Genomic DNA, 13,584 nt, shown 5'->3' on the forward strand with positions numbered 1-13,584 from the left:
CTCTTTGCTTCAAATTCAAATATATTTGAACTTCCTGTGGATTGCAGTTCTGCTCAGCACTGATGTGCAGAAAAGAACTACAGGGCTCCAAGAGATGTAGGATATTAGCCATAAGGAAAGAAAGCTTTAATGAAACAGACCAATTTCCCCATTAGTGTAAAACATTCTGTGTTGATAGTCAAGAATGAAAACACTTAAGCTTTTGTTAGATCATAAAAATTTTTTTATAGCAGCTGAGATGAGGATTTTGATAGTTCTTACTAAGTTATGCAGTTCTCTCAGTGATCACGTTCCTGTGAAATTTCTCCAGGACCTGGACTTGGTGGTGTCGAATGAGGATGTGGGGACGAATCTTGGCAATGGCCTCTATTGCTTCCTGAGGTCTCCAGCGATGCAGCTGAAAAGTCAGAAACCCAGCAAGTGAAAATCTATTCCATCTTTGCACCAGTTAATGGAACCCTCCTGGAAGCTATGGGCAATAGGAGAGGTGTTAGAAAGCTTGCTGCTGCTTTGCCCCTTAGGTTTACTTGATGTTCTTCTCAGAGAGGCCTGGAAGTCACACATTCGTGAAATGAGTCCCTCAGTTAAAGAGGAATGGTAGCTGCCTGGGCCCTCCACTTTCCATCTCACTCGCTCTTCCTTCATGTTGTGATAGTTTCCTGTCCTAGTCCCACTAGAAAAGTGCAGCTTGCCTTTTAAAATTTTTTTAAACACTCTACTGGTACTCCTATTGTATTTCAGAACTCAGTGAGCAAATTTTCTCAAACACTAATGGAAAACTTTCCAGGAGTGCTTAATAATGCCAAGACAAGAATCCACAGGTGGGATTTTGTTCTTATTGCTGGCTTCCAAAGTTGGGTTGGTAGAGGAACTCAGAAAAAATCCTGAATTGTATTTATGAAAAAGTGTAGGAAGGCTCACTGAAGGAGAAAATCTGAACAACCAAAACAGATGTTTATCTGCTCAGTGAACACTCATGAGTGATTTGTTATTCCCACCTCAATCTGTTTCTCCACGGAAAGAATTAAGAAAAGCAGAATAATTCAAAATTTGTATTATTCACATTCAAAACAACAACATACGTTTGAGGCCTCTCTTAAAATGGGCGTCGAAGCTTTGTAAAATCACGGAGTATTAATCTGTACGTGCTCAGGTTTCATGAGCAAGAGTTAACACTAAAGGTTTTATTTCCATTTTTAAAATGAGAATTATCCCCATTTAGCAGAGACTCCTGACCTGAATTAAGTATGCTGCCACCATGGTGGCACTGCGGGAGCGCCCTGCCTTGCAGTGCACATAGACGCTGTTACCGCGGGCTCGGTGTCTCAGGATGAACTCCACGCCCTTCTGCAGGTTTTCCAAGGTGGGGACTCCAGTTAGATCCACAGTGCTGAGACGCAGTTGCTCCACTCCCATTGCCTCCCATTCCTGTAACACACAGCAGATTTGGTCAGTGAACTTTTGGGTTGGTTTTTTTACTGAAAGAAACTCACAACCTGTTGAGACAGTTGAGAAATTCAGAGAGACTGTAAACAGACTTTGAATGTCAATCCTTCAAATCAGATGTATGAAAACTTCAGTACTGGTCATCAAAAGGTAGTAGTTAAAGGGGACTGAAAAAATGTGTTCCAGCTAAAGGAAAAGAGGGAGGCTGGGATCTCTTCCCAACCCAAAGATATTCCAGTCTAGTGATGTACGGTGGGTTCCATGCTCCCTGTCTTTCCCTGCCACTGCAGCTGCAGTTCACTTGCTCACGTTTTACTGGCTTGTCGCATAGTTTTCAAAGTCGGCCTAGGTACGAGTAGTCCCGTCTTTGCTGCCACAGAACTTGGCGGTCGCTGCCGGGATGACGGCAGGAGGCGGCTAAAGCCTCACTTGTTCCGGGACAGACAGCGACGGGCACCAGCAATCCCGGGGCTCACCTGGGGGGAGAAACAGAGGAACCGGGTCTCGTAGTCCTCGGTGAGGGTGACCACGCCGCGCACGTTCTCCTCCGCCACCAGCTGCGGGCACAGGCACCGTCAGGGACTCCGTTCCTCCCGGCCCGGCCCGCCCCGCTGCGCCCGCCTTACCCTGCGGATGCGCCCCCGCAGCGGCAGCGCGCCGAGCAGCACGGCCTCGTCGATGCGGTGGAACCAGGGCCGGCGGGACCCGGGCAGCCGCGCCCGCGCCACCGTGTACAGCAGCGACGGGTAGAAGAGCAGCCGCGCCGCGCCGGCGCCCAGCGCCTCCACCACCCCCATGCGCGCCCGCTGCGCGCCGCGCCGGGCCGAGCTGGGCCGACGGGCAGAGGCGCGCCTTCGCGGCGCGGGCCGAGCGTCACTAGAGGGGACGGGGGCGGGCCGCGGGCGGGAGGAGCCCGGCGGGGCCGGGGCGGGGCGGGGCGGGGCCGGCGGCGCGGGGGGAGCGGGCGCTCCGCCCCGGCCCCCCCACGCCGCGCCCGCCGTGGTCTCTCCCGGAAGCGCCGCCATCTTGCAGAGCCGGCCCGAGGCGGCGCAGGGAGCGGAGCGGGGCGCGGGCGGATCCCGGGGCAGGTGAGGGCGGCGCCGCCGGGAGGAGCTCGGGCCGCGCACGGCGCGGCAGGGACGGCACTGCAGGAGCGGCGCGGGGCCGGGCCGGGCCGGCGGGAAGCGCGATCCGTCTCGCGCAGGTAACGGCTCCCTGCCCCTTCTCCCCCGTTCCCCGGCGCTCCCGCCGCCAGGCCGCTGGGGCCGGGCCGAGGCTCCCGCCCGCGGGGGAGCCGCCGCCGCCGCCCCGTGCGCGCCATCTCGGGGCGGTGCCGCCGCGCCGCGAGCCCCTGCGGGGCCCGGAGCCGCAGGCTGCCGGGTGTCGTCTGCGCTCCGAGCGCTGACAGCGCCGCGGGCGGCGGCGGTGGCGCTGCGGGTGCGAGCTCGGCCCGCGGCGGCGGCGCCATTGGGGGCGGGGGGGCTGCGGCGAGGCCGGGCGGACCCCGCGGCGGGGGAGCGGCTGCCCCGGGCTCGGCCGCCGCCAGCCTGCCGGGCGGGGCGCCCCGGGCACGAGGAGCAGCCTGGGTGCGGCTGCTGTTGTCCATGCGGCGGGGGTCTGTCCGCTGGAGCAGTGAAATGTGCGCTGCTGCACCAGGGGGTGGAGGCGGGTCAGGCGTACGAGAAGCACGAGCAGGGAAATTGGAGTTCAGCACAGCGTGAGGATCTGCAGTCCTCAAGTATGAGAGGGCGTGACGGACACTACTGGAATGAAGTAGGAAGAGGAGTATAAAAGCCAAGAGAGATGAAGCGTTAAATGGGTGATAAATACATGAAGAAGCAGTAAAGGTTGATAACAACTTGCCTTCTTAATAGGACTGTTACGAGAAGGAGGTTGAGAGGCAACCTTAGAATACATTCCTTTAAATTCCTCAGGAGTTGTGGCCCAGACATTTTCACCTTTAAGGCACAGGCATTCTCTTCTGCCAGAAGTTGTCGGGGAACATTTTTCAAGCATTGCAGCTTTCTTATATGTCCTGCTTGAGTGTGGTCGTTGGGTGTGTTTCACCAGTTCGCTGGATTTGGAAAAATGTTTGGTGGGGATTTATATCATGAAGCATGCTTGACTTCTGGCTTGCAAGAGCTTGCATTTTCTGACTATCCTGAGTTTGTGTTTTTATTTTTTGTGTATGTCTGTCCTTTCAGTCTTACTCTTTGTACCAGTGATTACAAAAATTGCTGAATTTTCTCCTAGTGTCTTTTTGTTGTCTCCTTTATTGTTTTTCTCTAGGTTAGTTCATCAGATAGATTTTACTGCACTGACATGGCATTGCACAGCCATAATAAACCTATCACTTTTTTATTATTTTTTCCATTCCCCTCGGCTATGTTCTTGGGATCTCTGCATAATATGAGATATTGTATCTTCCTGGAATTGTGTCTGGACCTGAGTCTTGAAGAAACAGCATTGTTGGAAATACTGCTGCTGTGGTAGATGTTGAAAATTAATCCAAATGTCTTTAGACTGAACTAGGAAATCTTAAGAGTGGGTACAGCTTGCATCTAGCAGCTTAGTATGTTCGGTTGCATTCCTGCTGATCAAGAGGCCCCAGGACAGAGCACAAATCTTATATCTGCTCAGAAGCATGGGTGCAAATATATATGATACTGAAATTCCTAAATAGCAATTTTTAAATACAGTGATGTAAAGAATTATTTTTTCTTTAGGTGGTTACTGTTCTCTTTCAGCCTCTGCTCACATTCAAAATTATTGCTGATACTTATTTTGGGAAGGTGTATGCTGCTGTGTATGCTTTTCTGAATGATCATTCTTGCATGGCTATGTTTTTTCTGCTTTTCCTTTCCATAAGTTTCTAGTGTTACATTGGGGAAAAATCACTGCTGGATCTTAACTGCTGGGTTACATGTTTCCCCTTTTGTATCTTTTTTTTTTTTAATAGGTAACAAAATAATTGATGGAGGCATAGGACATTCTATTTACATGCAAATAAATCAGGAACGTGGCATTCTATAGAAAAGCAGACAATTGAAAAGTGTTCTGAAGTCATGAACACTAAAACATGAGGATTTATGTGTTAGGTAGTTTTGTTTTGAAAGTAAATTACCTACAAAGCAAGAAGAACATGCCCATCTTTCACTATGAGAGATAGGCTAAAGAAATCCATGGTAGTACTACTGTGTACTTCTTACTGTATCCATGTTTCTGCTAGGCCTCAAAAACTTGATGCTCCTACAGGATTATCTTTGCATGGTAAGGGGAAGGTTCTTTTAGTTCTGCTACAAGTAGGGGTTCTGAAAAGATGCTCCTTGGCACTACTTCTCTAAAAGGGGAAGCAGGAAATGTGCCAGAATCATTGATATACAATAGTTGTCTGTCTCATTAATTATAAATCCACAGCTTGCCAAGTAACCTGTGCATCAGTTGCAGAATCATTGGTTGAAACAAGATATGATGCTTTGAAATAAGGGAAATATTTATAATGTTATGTAATTTTTTCTAATTCAATTCTGTATCCTGAATTGGTTGTATTTCATAAAAGGTAGGTGCTTAGGTGATTCTAAATATTTAGATTCACTTTGATTAAAGTAATATTCTACCTGAAATCCAGTGTCTAATTGAATTTACTGGGAAACTTGTTGTGAACAGGTTGATTCTTAGTTATTTCTTGCATATTTTTCTGAAATGTGGCTATTGATTATCAGTTACTAAATCATCTGCCACAAATCTCTTCAGAATGCCCACTCTGATTTTTCTGCTAGTGCTTATTGTAGAGTAGGTGGGAAGTGAGACAAATTCTTATAGTTTTTGAGAGTCTTTAGCACTGAGATCTATGAACCCACTGTTCCAGCTGTTGAACTGGAGACTGTTCTTAATCAAATAAGAACAGTTTTCAAAGTCATCATGTGAGTTTGGTTACTGAGGCAGCCACAATAATCAAATGGACTCAGATCTGTATTTATGCTTTCTTATTTTTCATTCTTGCCATGAATATCTGAAATATTTTATTGCAATCTGGGCATGTTTAGTATTGCTTGTCCTTCAAGACTGTGTGCAGAGTTATTCAGTGCCTTGGTAACTGCCTTCAGGCAAGAAGGTATGATTTTTATCCATTGATCAGGTATTTGGCAGGAGATAAAAGTAGTATAGAAGAAGACTAAAATATTTCAGTATTTATTAGAATGAGAATTGTAAATTGAGAAAAGTTATCTAGGGCCTCTGATGAGTATTTCTCAAAGTATCACAACACAGGATCTTGAGTATTGATCCTGTTAAAAGATTACTCTAGGCAAGAGAGATTATCTTGATTGGAAAAAGTAACTAGTAGTTTTACTGCCCTTCTTCCAGTCATCAGTGATGCTTGTTATATGAATAAATGCAAGAATGCAAGATTCCAGATTTTCTTCTGTAGTTCTCTACAACCTATTTTAGAAAGATGCCAAGACACTTTGTGTTTGGGACATAAGAATGAAAAGAGACAGCTTTAGGATTCACTTTTGAAGAGGAGATTCCCAAATGTCAACTGAACATCGTCTTGTTTTCACCTGATGTAAGACTCAAGCAAGTAGAACTAAAATATATGTTGGGTTCAAAGCTGCAGTGCCAATTTGTCTGCAAGTGCTTTGCTGTAGGGAGGAATAGCTCAAAAGTGTGAATGGTGATGGACAGAGCAGGCTTATTTGTGTGACAGCAATAGAGTGCAGCACAGTTATCACCCCAAGGAAAGGAAGTCATCCTTGACATCTTGAATAGCATCAAACTTCCAGCTGTTTTAGCTCTGTGCTAAAATTGATAGCTGAGTTCAGGATGAGCAATGAGCAACTAGATGGCTGAACTAGAAATCTTCAGTAGTTTCCAACTCTTGGTGAAGAATTTCAGTTTAGATGATGCAGTTTGTGTCACAGCTATTGTAAGTGAAAGCCTTATGCCAGAAGAGGAATCCTTGTCCACAAGCTGTCTTGTCTGTCCCATGTACCCATGTTACCATTGTATCTTCGGTATACTTAGTATACCATGGTCTTTCTTTTTGTTTTGTTTTTAGAAGAGGGGTGCTGGCTTACTGGCTGCTCTGTTAGAGGCAGAGTATTAGTGGCAAACTGATAAACTGCAAGTTTTGATAATGAGTCTTTACTGATTTAAAGTAGATTTATAACTGATTTAATGGCTTGTGGTAAAGTTCCAGGCAGATTTAAGACTATGTGAACTGGGCTTAAAACTATATGGCTCTGGGATTTTTATATTGGTTTGAGTAAATTGCTTGTAATATAGCATGGAATAACTAGCTGGAGTATTGCTGAAATCCATGCAAATGAGCAGGCAGTTTGGGTTCTTTGTCCTTTCCAGCAGCACACCTCAAGGAGATCCTGAGTGAGCATGTGGATGAGAGGATGGATGTTTGTTGAATATCTGATGTCATGCTAGTGTGCTATCTGGCAGGCTTTCCTTTGCAGAGCATTTTTTTTAATGCTTGCATGCTTTGTATTCTCTCAGGGCTGAATGCTCTCCCAATTCATATAAGAATGCAGGTGGCTTTTACTTTAAATTAGAGTTTTTCAGGACCTTGGCTTCTTTTTTTCACCACTATCAAAACTGTTCTTTCCCTTAGCTTTCATTTCTGTCTGCAGGCTGTTCTGTACAGCACCTTTCACAAAAATTATGTAGTTGTTATCCACTAGATTTCAGTATGTCACATGTCAGAGTAAAACTGTTGTCCTTCAAACATCTTATCACTTAAAATTCAGGCTTTCACTGAACCTATGCATATTCTCTGCTATTTTTGTCCCAAACTATGCAGTTTAAAAGATATTCCAATGCAGGCATGCAATCCACAAATTTTTTAGACTCTGTTGGAAAGGGAATATTCATGTCTGCTTTTTCCAAAGCAAAGGAGTTTGTAATTCAAATCAAGCACTTAGCAGACAATGTCCAAAACGATAGCATCTTTGTTAATATATAGTAGAGATTTGCAGGATGGACACCAGGCATCTTACTATCTCTGCAAAATCTTACAAGACAGAGTTTTGATAAATGTTGCTTCAGAAGGCAATGAAATATTGATCTTTCAGGAAGAAAGAATGTATTTTGAACATCATATCTAGCTTTTGCATCTTGTGTAGGCACAACAGAGTGAAAAAGTAATTTAAGTAATTCTCTAATTTAAGAAGTAAATAAGAAAAGTAATACTCTAATTTATAGTTTTGTATTCCAAAACAGAACGCCATGTGAAAATGTTTTTTGCCTACTTACCTATATTTCCTTGTTATTTGTCTTTAAAAATTTTCTGTTCTTCGCTTAAAATTCTGAATTAAAAAATACTTGGAATGACAGGTCAACTTAGTAAGAAGTTGTATTTCTCCTTGGCTTTTTGTTGGTTGTGTTTTCTTGCAGGTGATTATTTGATGACTGTACAATGTGTAGCACAATTTAACATGAGTTGAAACAGTAAAAATGCCTTGCACTGTCCTAAGTGACATTAGAAACAATACCTTTGGAAATATCAATGTGTGAAATCTTCTTGGGGAAGGAGAAGGATTGTATATTTACTTCTCTAAAGCAGCTTTGACTGCTCAGAAATCCATTATTATATGTATTAGAGACTTAGGAAAATTAAGTGGGAATATTCTGATACTTATGGACTAAAGCCACTCATGTTACAGTCTGGATTAAACATTCAGTGCCAGAATTTGATCACTATCAGAGACTAGCTGTAGGTGGTACTATCTATATTTCACAGTGTGAAAGCTGCTATAATACTAGTTATTTGATGTGGAATTTACTTTGGAATTTCTTTGGGTTTAAAATTATTTTTCCATTTACTTCAAGACTAAGTTTAGGAGGCATTTCTTGGGGAGCAAGACTAGGGCACATATTCTTCATGCTTTTTTGTGAGGAAAATAATTTAGGCTGTTTTTCGGTGCAGAGCTAATTCTGCATATGCTGTTGTCTTCCTGAATTTGCAGGGAGCCTAAAGCATTATCTCAGTAATGACAAATTTGAAAAAATACCAGGTTTGTTGGTTTGAATGCCAGCACTTTTGTATCTGTTTGCACATGACATTAATAAAACTACCTGACTGGTGTGTTTCTCTGAATTCTGAATTGGCTGCTGCAATCCTGGTATAGCTGGAAGTTGAAGCTTCCACTTGGATGAAATAATTTTCTGGTAGCTCCTGTAAGGTAGTTAGTATTACCACATAAATGTGGGATACACCAAGGAGAAGCAATAGGCAGCAGCTTGTGGTTATAAATCTCTTGTGAAAAATGATGGGTTTTTTTGTATAAATGAAGCTGCTTTTGATTTTGCAAACTGTCTTACTTGTGTACTAAAAAAAAGAAATAGACTGTACCACTTCTTTAAAGTTTTTTTCTATGAAGACCTAGGGATTTGGCTTTTCAATTACACTTACTCTGCTCTTTCCATCCAGAATGTGAAGGGGGTGGGGGGCTGCATCGTGCATTTCTTATAGTTTTTAAGAAGAATGCATAGGAAAAGTTTTAGTTAGTGTTTAAACACTGGCAAAAAGGACTACAGGGAAAGCAGACAAGATATCGTAGGTCACCATAGTAATTAGTATCAACCAATGAGAAAGGTCATGCTTCCTGGTTTAGGACAATACTTGAAAAGGGAGAAGGGTTTAAGAAGATTTCTGTAATTCAATTTGGGCTGGAGGGGGGAGAAGGTCAAACCAAGAACTTTATATATGAATGTATGTGTCCAGAAGCAGCAAGGAAGACTTTACTAGTTCAGTAGTTTTTGAAATGCTGGTGGATGTGGGGATTCCCTAGGAGGAAGATTTTTATCTTGTTTCTGAGTTGCCGCCCAGATTTTGTTGGTAAATAGTGTTAGATGTTTGTGCATTATTAAGGTGGGCACAAGCAAAGTGGAGTTGGAACTCATTTCAAAACAGTAACTCCTTTAGGTTTGTACACTTTAGTTCTCTTCTTTCCTTGCACAGTGTGACAGTGAATGAGGGTGTGTGTGTGTGTGTGTGTGTGTGTGTGTAAAGGAACTTGTCTTAGCAGTGGTCTCTTTCAGAGACCATGTATGGGTAAAGCAGTTCGGCTGGTTCAGCTCCTGCTCCTCCCTCTTGGGGAGCTGAGCAGAATCTCTTCTGCTGAGAGGGTTGTTCCACTTTCTGCTTTCTATATTTGTCCAGCAGAGCACACTGGCTCACCAGGCAGTGTGGCTGGCCCAGTGGGCATTTATTTGCTGAGCAGAATTGAGAGCCAGGGCTTACAGTCTCTGTTATGTCTGTCCATCTGTCTGTCTCTGCGTCTCAGGGGACAGCTGGTGTTCAAGTGAAAGGTGATCTGTTCGTGGATATTGTCTTTTCTGTAAAATGCAGTTCGTCCAGATTTGGGAGTCTAGGGACTGGAAATGGAGGAGTTGTCTTGCAGTGGCAGTTTGTAGTGGGTGGCAGTGGCATCAGAAAAACACAGATTTAACCTCCAAAAGAGCTCCTGTCTTCTGGGATGAGGATTTTAATCTCCCTTCCTGCTTTGGGGAGTGATTAGCCAAGGCCTGTATCCTTCCATAAAAGGTCTGTTGTCACTGTCTGCCTTGAAGATTAATGAAAGCTAGATCCTGTCCTGGAAGATCTGAGTGCTGTCTTTGCTTGTTTTGGGCAATGGGGATTAATGAGGAGCTAGATCCTGGCCTGCCTAGTTTGGAATCAGGAATTGGTGTTCCGGGATGGGGCTTGTAGGAAATACCTTGTTAGGAAGGGCTGGAAACTTGCAGCTAAGACTTCCCTGACTGTGTGCTTGGGTAAACTTTGTATTAAAGCCCTGCACACATTGGGACAACTGTTCACAATTACTTTTTTTAAATAGTAGATCACATGAACAAGTAGTGCAGAAGGTCTGTTAGCTGCTACACTATAGTGAACTGTTGATACAATCTTTTTGAGTAGCAGAAAGGTGCTCAAAATAGTGGCTGCAATTGAATCCACCGTTTAATTGTGGCAATAATTTTTTGAGAGGGAGAAAGAGGGCAATTATTTATAGGGTGCTTCTGAATGTTAAGAAAAACCGTCCCCTTAAAAATTCTGCTGTCTTTTGAATATCTATGCAAATAGGCATCAGCCTTTTGTTTCTGGAATTTGAGAGAGGAAAACATTGTTTTAGTTCTGAAATTGATATTTGAAAGAGTCTACTTTTTTTTTCTTGAGGACCATGTTCCATAAACTCCGTTTTAATTATTTTTCTTTCCTACCACTGCGGTGTCTTCTATGTATTTCCTCCTGAGAAAGGAAATTTGGAAGAAGGATGTTTTGGAGGCAAATGGGTGGATCTCAGCTGCCTGGCAATGTCTGGATTGTACTGATGTCTGTAGGCAGAGACCTGTGATCGATGTGTGACACAGGGTCATCTTGAACTGGCTGATCTCTAGGAACTTAGTTGTGTGGCTGTTTTCTGATCATTCTTTGTTTAATGAGGACACACTGCAGTAGTTTTTTCCATCTTCATGTGGGAAACCTATGGAATTTGCTGTAAATATGCAGCCTGTGGGATATTAAGCTTGTTACTTGAAGTGTCTTGATATTTTGCCTAATTCTGGCATTTCTGCTAGAATTAGGTCTTCTGCCCACCTGGCTTCCCACTTTTCCACTTGCTGACTCCCTAGCTGACAACCTTTCATTTGTATGAGTTACCAGTTAAAAGCAATTATTGGTACTACTTGGGGCCAGTGACTGGAGTTTTATGATTCCTCAGCTTTCAAGTGTTTTCTTGTGGCATACTCACCTTTTCCTCTGAGTAGTCTTGGAACAGGAATATGATTAGGCAGTTTCAAAGGCCTCTTGGAAGTACACTATTGCATGTCTAAAAATACTGTATGTTTGTTCTGTGAAAGATGTCATGATACATGGATAGAACTATGAATAAATAATGTATGTGCACAAAGGGCATTTGAGTAGTAGAATGGCACTGGGGATTTTCAGTCATACCATTTTGTTAGAATCTTCCTAAAAGCAATTTATGAGAAAGTGACATTGCTCAGAGCTAAGCCAAGCTGTCAAGACAGGAAATCTTGTTTGCCCTATATACTTTTGTCTTTAAGGGAGAATACCCAATAATCTATTCTATCTTGACTCTGTTAGCCTGTCTGCAGAAAAGATTGATCAGGGTGGCAGACAAATGGAAAATTAACTGTTATCTGACATCCTTTGAAGGTACTGAAATTGCACAGGAAGGCATAATTTTTTATTTTTTTCTTGCCCTACTGCCTTTTTTTTTTTTTTTTTTTTTTTTTTTTTTCAAAAGCAAGCCCTTTAAAAAAATAATATAATTATGCACTTGAATAATAAAGTTAGGTTAAGGGTGGACGTACGGGAAGACTACAGGAATTTTGAATTAAGTCCAGTGTGCATTTTAAATTGATGAAACTTAAAACTGCTATTGTGAAGTAATTACAGGTATTAAACTCCAGGAAGAAGAAATGAAAGTTGGAAAACATTTTGTGATTTTTGAATCATATTGTTTAATCAAGAATATATGTGATATTAGTGATATGGCTCTAATATCTAAGGCAGTCCACTGACAAAGAATTGGAACAGTGAGGATTATTATATGGAAGGACATGTACATCTTTCTTACAAGCATAGTGTTTTCTTAACAGAAGCAGTGGAGCCTTGTTTATCACTTGAGGCCTTTTAAAAGGATCAATCAGTAGAGATTTAATTGTGTGACATTCAGTACCTAAATCTGATGATCTAGTTCCATGAGTAATTTAAATGAGCATCTGCCAGTCTTGCTCTGAAAGAGGCTTTTGCCATTTTTCATGTGTTTTTCCCTTCCTTTGTGCTACCAAGAACATCTGTGTGGTTGTGCAGTAGATTGAATTTAGGAGCATGTCTGGGTTAAAACTATTAACTTCCTGCTGTTGGTGGTGAACAAGATCACACCTTGACCATTTCCTTTCCCAGGCTTGATGCACAGAGGTGGGGATGGACAGCTGGTGAGGAAAGAGTTGTTCACTATTCTTTTGGCAAAAGCACCAGCTTAAACTGGATCTGTATCAGGAGTTCCTTTCTGTTCAGTCTGTTCCTTTGTATTTCTTCCCTATTTCTGTTGAATGTTTATGGAGAGCTTGTATCCAGTCTTCTCAGTTGTATAACCTGAAAATATTAAGTGAGAGTTGTTTGCCTGTGTTGTCTGCTGGGGCACTTATAATTTGGTTCTAGACAGGGAAGTCCTAAATGTCTTAATGAATGCAATATTTGGTACACACTGTTTGATGCTGCTCTACAGAAGGCCTGCCGTTCATTTGGGAAAAAATTGGTAAACTTCTCTGATATGAGGACAGAGAAAATTATGCACCACATAATGTCACATGTAAGGTTTTGGAAGTATAAGGGGCCTGCAGAGTCTAGGCACGAGGTATAGAGAATCCAGAAAGATATTTATTTTATATTGATTCTTCATGCTCATGCAGCCAAAGTTGTATTAGAGCACTTGTTTTTGCCATAAAGGTTATGGAGTCTCTTCCTGCTAGTACTGGAAAACTGCTAGCAGGTGTCATACTGTGCTTTCCAGTACAAGTGAATGGAAATGAATTGATGGATAAGTGTGTAAGTGAAGAACATCTGAAAATACATGCATAAGACTTCAAGCAAGTACTAACCCTCTAGTTCTTGGCAAGGTGCATTGGCACTCTTGATCCTTCTCCACCCATCTAGCTGAAATCTAACATCAAGTTATGGATCCAGCTTTGTACAGCAGAGACAGTTTCTGAGTCCTTGGGAAGAAAGAGGAGGAAGCAAAGCTTGCTGTGCTGACACAGGAATCTGTGAGCATCAACTACTGCAGATGAGCAGCCTGGAGAGGGTGTGTCAGGGTCACAAATGGAGCATGAGGGTAGTTTGTGGAGTAGGAGGCTGCTGATACCAGTAGGAAAGCCATACTGTTAGTTGTATTCAAATTATTATGACTAGGAGTGAAAACTTCTTCAGACAAAATTAATTTAAAGTGTGGCATTACATTTGTGATTGGTAGTCACACACAAATGGTGCTTCATGGCATTTGTTCATGTATTCATGTGTGATCATAAATGAATGCAGTTTTTTTAAAAATACAGTTTTTCTGTATTATTTACAGTTGTACGTTTCAGATACTATATAAA

At 42.7% G+C, this 13,584-nt stretch overlaps 2 protein-coding genes across 16 annotated transcripts in view; one reads left to right on the forward strand and one right to left on the reverse strand.

Moving 5' to 3' along the window:
- Positions 1-95: 95 nt before the first annotated feature.
- PTPMT1 (protein tyrosine phosphatase mitochondrial 1) lies at positions 96-2,486 on the reverse strand. Of its 2 annotated transcripts, none has more exons than XM_056492579.1 (4): positions 2,073-2,486; positions 1,923-2,003; positions 1,311-1,428; positions 96-397 (listed from the first exon to the last, which is right to left on the reverse strand). In XM_056492579.1, exons 1-4 carry the CDS (start codon positions 2,469-2,471, stop codon positions 279-281), a joined length of 717 nt encoding a protein of 238 aa, XP_056348554.1. In that variant the 5' UTR covers positions 2,472-2,486; the 3' UTR covers positions 96-278. The 2 variants fall into 2 exon arrangements, with proteins under 2 accessions (XP_056348554.1, XP_056348553.1); XM_056492578.1 differs by having other exon boundaries at positions 1,237-1,428.
- Positions 2,471-13,584, forward strand: part of CELF1 (CUGBP Elav-like family member 1) — a 55,949-nt gene continuing 44,835 nt past the window's right edge. For 8 of the 14 annotated variants that reach the window (XM_056492563.1, XM_056492566.1, XM_056492570.1 and 5 more), the window contains exon 1: positions 2,563-2,650. The gene's annotated coding sequence lies outside the window, so the exon portion shown is untranslated. Of the gene's footprint in view, positions 2,651-13,584 lie in introns of all 14 variants that reach the window. The other 6 variants (XM_056492574.1, XM_056492575.1, XM_056492564.1 and 3 more) reach the window with 5 other exon arrangements.

This window comes from Oenanthe melanoleuca, chromosome 5, assembly GCF_029582105.1.
Source record: "Oenanthe melanoleuca isolate GR-GAL-2019-014 chromosome 5, OMel1.0, whole genome shotgun sequence".
NCBI classification, from domain to species: domain Eukaryota; kingdom Metazoa; phylum Chordata; class Aves; order Passeriformes; family Muscicapidae; genus Oenanthe; species Oenanthe melanoleuca.